This window comes from Chiloscyllium plagiosum, chromosome 3, assembly GCF_004010195.1.
Source record: "Chiloscyllium plagiosum isolate BGI_BamShark_2017 chromosome 3, ASM401019v2, whole genome shotgun sequence".
In the NCBI taxonomy this organism is placed as follows: Eukaryota; Metazoa; Chordata; class Chondrichthyes; order Orectolobiformes; family Hemiscylliidae; genus Chiloscyllium; species Chiloscyllium plagiosum.
Window position 1 is genome coordinate 108,691,962 of NC_057712.1, and position 9,286 is coordinate 108,701,247.

General features: G+C 39.8%; 1 protein-coding gene across 1 annotated transcript in view; it reads right to left on the minus strand.

The window, feature by feature from the left end:
• LOC122548411 (prolyl endopeptidase-like) overlaps positions 1 to 9,286 on the minus strand; it is a 180,231-nt gene that overhangs the window by 149,994 nt on the left and 20,951 nt on the right. The window contains exon 4 of the mRNA XM_043687029.1: positions 8,566 to 8,696. Within this exon, the coding sequence (XP_043542964.1) occupies positions 8,566 to 8,696 (131 nt within the window). The remainder of the gene's footprint in view (positions 1 to 8,565; positions 8,697 to 9,286) is intronic.

Consider the following 9,286-nt stretch of genomic DNA (forward strand, 5'->3'; position numbering starts at 1 on the left):
AGGAATCCTCCAACCACAAGGGATGAACTCGGGTTTCACCAGTTTCCTCATTTCCCCTCCCCCCACCTTGTCTCAGTCAAATCCATCGAACTCAGCACCGCCTTCCTAACCTGCAATCTTCTTCCCGACCTCTCCGCCCCCCCCCCCGTCTGACCTATCACCCTCACCTTGACCTCTTTCCACCTATCACATTTCCAACGCCCCTCCCCCAAGTCCCTCCTCCCTACCTTTTATCTTAGCCTGCTGGACAAACTTTCCTCATTCCTGAAGAAGGGCTTATGCCCAAAACGTCGATTCTCCTGTTCCCTGGATGCTGCCTGACCTGCTGCGCTTTTCCAGCAACACATTTTCAGCTCTGATCTCCAGCATCTGCAGACCTCACTTTCTCCTTTGGGAAGGTGACCAATCAGATAGATGAGAGTAAACCGGTTGATGTGGTGTATATGGATTTCAGCAAGGCGTTCGATAAGGTTCCTCACAGTAGGCTATTGTACAAAATGCAGAGGAATGGGATTGTGGGCGATATAGCAGTTTGGATCAGTAATTGGCTTGCTGAAAGGAGACAGAGGGTGGTGGTTGATGGGAAATGTTCATCCTGGAGTCCAGTTAGCAGTGGTATACCGCAAGGATCAGTGTTTGGTCCACTGCTGTTCGGCATTTTTATAAACGACCTGGATGAGGGCATAGAAGGGTGGGTTAGTAAATTTGCAGATGACACTAAGGTCGGTGGAGTTGTGGATAGTGACGAAGGATGTTGTAGGTTACAGAGAGACATAGATAAGCTGCAGAGCTGGGCTGGGAGGTGGCAAATAGAGTTTAATTAGGACAAGTGAGCGGTGATTCATTTTGGTCGGAGTAACCGGAATGCAAAGTACTGGGCTAATGGTAAGATTCTTGGTAGTGTAGATGAGCAGACAGATCTTGGTGTCCAGGTACACAGATCCTTGAAAGTTGCCACCCAGGTTGACAGGGTTGTTAAGAAGGCATACAGTGTTTTAACTTTTATTAATAGAAGGATTGAGTTCTGGAACCATGTGGTCATGCTACAGTTGTACAAAACTCTGGTGCAGCTGCACTTGGAGTATTGTGTACAGTTCTGGTCACCGCATTATGAGGAGGATGTGGAAACTTTGGAAAGGGTGCAGAGGAGATATACTAGGATGTTGCCTGGTATGGAGAGAAGGTCTTACGAGGAAAGGCTGAGAGATGTGAGGCTGTTTTCGTTGGAGAGAAGAAGGTTGAGAGGTGACTTAATAGAGACATATAAGATAATCAGAGGTTAGATAGGGTGGACAGGGAAAGCCTTTTTCTACGTATGGTGACGGTGAGCACGAGGGGGCATAGCTTTAAATTGAGGGGTGACAGATGTAGGACAGATGTTAGAGGTAGTTTCTTTACTCAGAGAGTAGTAACGGTATGAAATGCTTTGCCTGTAACGGTAGTAGATTCGCCAACTTCAAGTGCATTTAAGTCGTCATTGAACAAGCATATGGACGTACATGGAATAGTGTAGGTTAGATGGGCTTCAGATTAGTATGACTGGTCGGCGCAACATCGAGGGCCGAAGGGCCTGTCCTGCGCTGTAATATTCTATGTTCTAAATGAGTAGTAGTTTGAAATCCCAGGTAGCCATGAAGAGAATAAAGTCAGAGATCCCACAGATTTTAAACAAAATAAATTATAAAAGTTATAAAAACAATCTACAAATAAACACATAAAACTTGTAGTTTAACATCCAGAATTGACACAAAATAAATTTAGGTTAAATAATAAACTGTCATTTAACAGTTCTCACATCATATTAAATAGCAGAAACGATTATGTCCATTCCAATCCATGGGATTTAACGAACAAATTCCTGGAATTGTGCTAATATTGAGGTGCATGCCAGCAAACAGCTAGCTCCACTGAGCTAATGCTGTCCCGTGTATTTCCCTGGGCGTTCAGACAGAGCCTCTGGGTATTCTTTACAAGCTGGGCTGACTTACTGAAACTAAAGCTTTGTTTTTGACAAATTAGACACTAGTGTCTAAATGCAGGCATGATCACAGCACCTAAGATGAACTTTCTCACCTCTCAACTACTCAATGTCATAAACAGGTTATAAAGACAACATAAAAATAGTACCTATACATACATACATATAGTGACTTGTTCAGTGGTTGTGGATTTGGAAGGTGTTGTATAAATATTCTTGGAGAATTTCAGCATTGCAGCTTGTCAATGGCAATACATTGCAGCTATTCAGTGGTAGTGAAATGAATGATTGTTTGTGGATGTGGTGCCAATCAAGCAGGCATCTTTGGCCTGGACAGTGTCAAGCTTCTTGAGCATTGTTGGATTTGCACTCACCTAGCAAGGTGTGGAATATTCTATCACACGCTTGACTTGTATATGACGGATGGAGGTCAGGCTTTGGGGAGAGAGGGGAAGAGTTACTTCCCATATGATTCCTACCTTCTGACCTGTTGTTATAACCACAGCACTTCTATGGCTAATCCAGTCAATTTCTGGCCAATGGTAATTCCCAGGATGTTGATGGTGGGGTTTTCAGTGATAGGAATGACATTGAATGTGAAGAGGCGATGGTTAGATTCTCTCTTGTTGGAAATGGTCATTCATGTCACACAAGTGCCAGATAATATTATTAGCCACTTGTCAGCCAAACCTGGACATTGTCCACAGACTGCTTCAGTATCTGAGGAATCACGAATGGGGAGCATTTATTGAATATTGTGATGCCTTAAAAACCGAAATTTCCTCGTATTTATTGTGGAGTACAGGAGTTTACAGCTATACTTAACTTTCATAATTAAAGAATATGAAATTGAGAGAAAGAATTACAAGGAACATGGAGGTCACTATGCCCATTGAGCTCACATCATCAATTTATCTGGTTGATGATACTCCTATTATCAGTGTAGTATTTTCAAAAATAAGTAGTATTTGTTCTTAGAAAGAACAGTAAACTAACCCCCAGATGAAGGGAGGCAAGGAGACAACAGTCATTTGCCAACTGTTTCATAGACATTGGTAACAGGGGTTTGTTAGATTGACAGAACACTGATGGCCAGCCGCCAAAATAAGGTATTTTAAACAAGGACAGGAAGCAAGGAAATGGCAAGTACACTGATCAACTGGTACGTTTCAGTTGCTTTGTACTCAAATTGTTGTAAATTAAAAAACCTCTTTAGCCTTCTTGATTCAATCTTAACCTTTATGCTTCCGAGCGTGCCTGTTTTGGAAAGGATTCCATTCTTTCCTCACATCTAAGAATATGTGAAAGAAATTGTAACCTTCTGATTTAAAGTTATTACACTGCTGATGCTGTCCTTATGAAGTCAGAGACCAGAAACAGAGGGAGTGATGGTGATGGGCAGGTGCATTGGGGAGAGGAGATAAGGTACATCCCTAAATCACAACATTGATAGACAGGTGGTGAAAATAGCAGGTGAGACATTTTAAAGTTTGCAATTTGTCCAGTACATCAATCTCTTCTCCAAAGCCTACATCTCACTGGATTTATAAAGAATTTGCAATCAATGAGTGAAGCTGTTTGCTAACGATTTGTTCGATGTTTAGTGCCATTCAGAATTCCTCAGATATGAAAGCAGTCCATATTCAGATTACATCAGAGTAAAAGACCTCCTTGAAAACAGTGGTCATAACATAGCAGAATTTAGCTTTCAGTTTGAGGAGGAGGAACTGGGTGAGAAACAACTGTGCTGATCTTAAGTCAGGGTGATTACACAGGAATGAGGATAGAGTTGGCTAGAGTTGACTAGGAAAGGAATTCAGCAGCAAAGACAGTTGAACTAGCTAGAATTGGCTGGGGATGCAGGTAGCAAACATAAAAAAAAAATGGCTTACAGTGAGAAAATAGCATTCTAGGAATGGAATAAGCCAATCATGGTTAACCAAGGATGTTCAGGACAGCATCAGACGGAAAGAAAAAGCATTGTAGCACAGATTAATGGTAAACAGAGGATTGGGAAAGTTTTAAAACAACAGAAATCAGCCAAAAATTATTTTTTAAAAAAAGGAGAAAATAAACTTTGAGGGTAAACTTGCAGTAATGTCAAGATGGACAGCAAGAGTTTCTTTAAATATACAAAAAGGTAGAGAGAAGCCAAGTAAAAACAGTTCCAGAGAATGAGGTCAGGAAAATAATTACGGGGAACCAAGAAATGGCAGAGGAAATGAATAAATACTTTGCATCCGTATATGGTAAGAGAATCTCAAAATTACTAGCTATTCCAGCAGCAAAAGAAATACAATAACTATCGCCAGAGAAAATATGATTGGGAAACTAATAGGACTAATGACTGCTAAATCCACTGGACCTGATAGGTTACGTTCTAGGCTATTAACGGAAGTAGCTACTGAGATAGTGGGTGCATTGATAGTAATATTAATGAATCCTTTGACTCTGGAGAAGTCCCAGAGGATTAGAAAATGGCCAATTGTAATGCCTTTACTCAAGAAAGGAGAAAAATATAATAACTGTCACATTTTATGTAGGTCTGAGCATTCCTGGCAAGGTCGCACTTATTTTCCATCCTCATTGATTGCAATGGTACATTTTGGGGCATTATGAATGTACATCCACAGTGCCAATAAATAGAGATCTAAGAATTTGACAAAGACAGTGAAGGAATGCACGTCTCCAAGTTAGGATGCTGCGTGACTGAGCGGAATTAGAAAATGGTGGTATCTTTATACGCCTACTCTCCTTTCCTTCTGGAAAGTAGAGCTCACTTGTTTGAAAAGTGCTGTTGAAGACATTTTAATGAGTTACTAAATGTACTCATAGATACATGTCTAAATGTAATGTATCTCATAGGTCATTCACCCACAGGCATGTTTAAGGTTTTGGATGAGGTATCAGTTAATTTGGTTGCTTTTCCCCTGAATAATTGAACCTTCAAAAGTTGTGCTGTAGTCCTAAGAGCAAAGAAGAGTATTTGACTACACTTATTACAAAGCTGTGGGGAGCCAAGAGGCATATCCTGACTGGCTTTTGTTTTATTAATTTATGAGATTTGCACCTTGCTGGCTGAGGAAGCATTTATTGCCCATTCTTATTTGCCCTTAAGGAGGTGAATCGCTGCAGTCGTGTTGTCAGATCACAGTATTCACACAGCCAATTCAGTTAAATTTCTGCTCAGTGGTAACCCCCAGGATACTACTGGTGGGGAGTCAGTGATGGCCAAAGTAAAGAGGTTAGTCTGTGACATTGGATATAGTCATTGCTGAGAAGAAAATCCATAAACAGGAATACCATGGCCACCCCATTCCTTCAGTTTGTTCCCAAGTCTTTGAATGTATTGCAATTTTCTTTTCTCCTTTGTGCAGTCTCTTCCTACCTACATCTGCAATTTTCCAATGCCCTTTGTTAGTTCATCAGTTTCTACATCAAAACTGACCCTTATTCACCACAGACATCTAATTCTTTTGTACTGTCTTTAATCAGGATGATCAGAAAGATGTGTTTCTTTTTTGTACTGAGGCCCAAATGGTATTCATTTGTCAACATCCTCCTGCTTTGTTGAATTTGTTTTCAAACTGAAATGCTTCTTGAACTTCATTCACTTCTTTTCAATAAGATCTTGGTATGGGGTACCCGTATCTATCTTGCTCAAGATCCTTCCCTCACCACTTTTACTGGTACACTGATGATTATATCTGTGCTGATTTTCACCCAGAGCTGAAAACTTTCATTGACTGTTTTCAATATTCATCCTCCTCTCACATCCCATTGGCCTATCGCTGCACCTTCCCTCAAGAGGCTATCAACTGAGATTCAATATAAGCCCATGGCCCCCTACAGGTACATCAACTACACCTTCTCACAACCCATTTCTTGTAAGAACTGTTCTTCATTATTACTTTCGTCCATCTCCCATTATATCTGTTCAGATGATAACTTCCCAGACTAACGCTTTGATATGGCTTCCTTTCTCCGCAAATGAAGACTTCCCATGTGGATAACAGGGCCCTTTGCTGTACTTGGTCTATTACAAGAATCTCTGCTCTTGCTCCTTCCTTCTCAGAAGAACATAATGCCTTTCACATTCTCACCTTGCACTCTACAAACATCTGTATTCAAGTGATCATCCTTTGACATTTCCACTACCTCCAGCATGCTTGACCACACTTCTATTGCTCTTTGATTACAGCATTGTGAAGGGACCTTTTATTAGCAGCTTTCCACGCAAATGCAGCAGAGACACCACCCCCCTTTTCCTCCTCTGCTCTGAGACACCAGGGCCACATGACATTTCCAATGAAACAACAATTCACTTTGTATTTGCTTCAGTTTAATGTATTGGTATTCATTATTCCTTCAGACTGGGCGATGATTTTTCACAACACCGCCATTCCATGCAGAGTTTTTTTGTCAGTTATCATTTAAATTCTCCATCTTACTCTACCCTAAATTTTGTTCCAAGTTATTTTTGCTGGTTCAGTTTTGCTTTCTTTCCATACCTTTCACTTTGTATTTGAACGACTGCCATACAACGTTTCGTATCTTATCCAGATACATCTGTTTATGTAGCTGTTATGACTAAGTTTTGGTTTGCAATTTGTTAGATTCCAACACTCATCCAATTCTGAGTTTTGAAATGTACTACTGGGCAGGCAATGGAGTCTTCTGGACTCTCACCCTTTACTACAGAGAAAAATGTCAATCTCCCTCACTCTAAAGTCCTATACAATCACCACATTCCTTTTCGCTCCCCTCCACCTTAATGGTTATGTGTATCATGATACCAAGGGCAGTTAACTCATCCACTCTCCAGTCCTCACTCCCATTCAAGTTACCTTAAAAGAAGCTCAAACATGCTGAATAATTGGAAAGATTGAGGCTCCTCTCCTCTGGCTTTCCCTACCTGACTCACTTCCTGTCACACTCACCTACTCCAACTACTGACCAAATCAGAAGACCCTATACTAAACTATGTGACTGCCTCTTGGTACGCTGTGGCGGTGAATGCGAGTTGTGAAGGGGACAGAAGGGTATGTCGGTGGGTTAAACGTATGGTCAAACATCTGGTAAATGAACTACAATGTGCGAAAATGAGAGATTGTCAATTTTGGCAGGAGGAATAATAAGAAGCACATTATCTAAATGGTGAAAGATTACACAGCTATGCAACACACAAGGATCTACCTGTCCAAGTTCATGGATTGTGCAACTTTAGCATGCTGGTGCAGCAAGTAGTCAGGAAAACTAATAGAATGTTCTTGGTCATTGCAAGGAGAATTGAATACAAAAACAGAAGGTTTGTCTTCAATTATACAGTGCATTGGTGAAACAACTGGAATACTGTGTACACTGCAGGTGTCCTTATTTAAGGAAAGAAGTAAATGTATTGGAAGCAGTTCATAGAAAGTTTACTAGACTAATATCTGGAATGGATGAGTTGTCTTATGAGGAAAAGGATGACCAGGCTTCGTTTAGAATATTAAGGGGTGACTTTATTGAAGCATAAGAGATTCTGAGGGATCTTTACAGGATGTACGTGGAAAGAATTTTTCGGAGTTAGAGGGTGACTGTTTAAAGGTAACTCACTGAAGATAATAGCGAAGAGAAATACCTTCTCATAGATAGCTCAGAAACTTTTAATTTTCTTGCTCAAAAGGTAAAGGAAACAGGGTATTTGAACATTTTTAAGGTAGAAGTAGATAGATTCTTGATTTACAAGCAACCAAGCTACCAAGGTAGACAGGAATGTGGAGTTATCGGGTCAGCCATGATTAAATGGCAGAGCATGCTCAAGAGGTCCAGTGGCCAGATGTGTTTGTATGTATTTACAATACTTTGAGAACCAGAAACCTTATGGATGTTGTCAGATCTTAAAATCTGTTTCCAAGTAATCTTGCATGCCAAGAAATATCCCAGTGTTATCACTTGCCACTGCTCCTGGAATCCTCACCAACCACACTGCTAGATCTTTAAGGACATACTTCAGAAGTATTTCCAGCCAATGATCCATTAAATTCTCAAAGGTGGTTGACCCTTACGGAGCCGCCTTTAATGCTATTTATTCTATTTCACCCGTAGTACTCTTGACAGAACTCAACTTTCTTGAAAATGCTTCAGTACAGTATAACAATTCAATTGAATTCCACTCATAAAAATAAAGTCTTGAATCTCATGCACACAGCCTGGACTTAATTATAAACTTGTTGTAAAAGCAAAACTTTTTTTAAAATCTTCTTGCTGACCTGAAGTCCAATATTTTCAAGCATTTGCAACTGTATGGAATGTAGGTGATTGTTTGCAACAGAACATGCCCATCAATAGCAACGGCCTTAAAATAATTAAAGAACAAAATTCCACAGTAGATCAGTTAGTAGGCAATTGATAAATCCATCAGCTGTCTTCTGATTAAATTAATAATATGGAGGAATAGAAAAGTACCAGATCTTTTCAGCATAATATAATACATGTGAAAACAATTAGAAAATATTAATTTAAATATTCTTAAACTATTCTCAGAAATATAATTTTACCACATATATATAAATAATAGATTCCAAGAACATTTTAACACCAACCTCTTAAAGCCACTGTTCCGTCATCTGAGAATTTGTTGGGGTCAAGAAAAATTTGAGGCTTATCATCTAGTGAATTTTGAACATACATCACACTTTGGTTCTGCAACCCAGTGTTGAAGAAGTGAAAATACCTGTTGAAAGAAAATAATTTATCAAAGAAAAAGAATTTAGGTGCTTGAAATCCCAATTCTCAACAAACAAGAAGGATATAAAGAGGGAATATATTCTTTCAGAAGGTCATTCATGTTCTAAGTTCACTTTCGCAGAGAGTGGTGGAGGTTAAGGCTGAATTGAGACATATTTTTGATTGACAAGGGAGTCAAGGGTTATCAGAGTCAGATGGGTAAAGTGAAGTTAAGCTAAAATTAGATTAACTATGTCTTATTGAATAGTGGAGCAAGTTTGATGGGCCAAATGACCAAATGTTCTACACCTGTTTCTTATTCTGTACGCTCCATCTGATCATAATCATTAAATCACAAACAAGATGTTATTCATTGGTTCAGGAAAGAGAAAAGCAAAAACAGAATTTTGTTTTTAAGAGGTGTGAGGCTTGGAAATGCTGCTATTCAGAGGAACTTGGGTGTAGTTGTACAAGGAACACAAAAAGTTAACAGTGCCACAAACAATTAAGTAGGCAACTTGAATGCTGACCTATATTTAGGTCTTTGGTTAGCACTACTTCTAACTGCGAGAGAGTGAGGGGGGGGGGGGAGCGGGC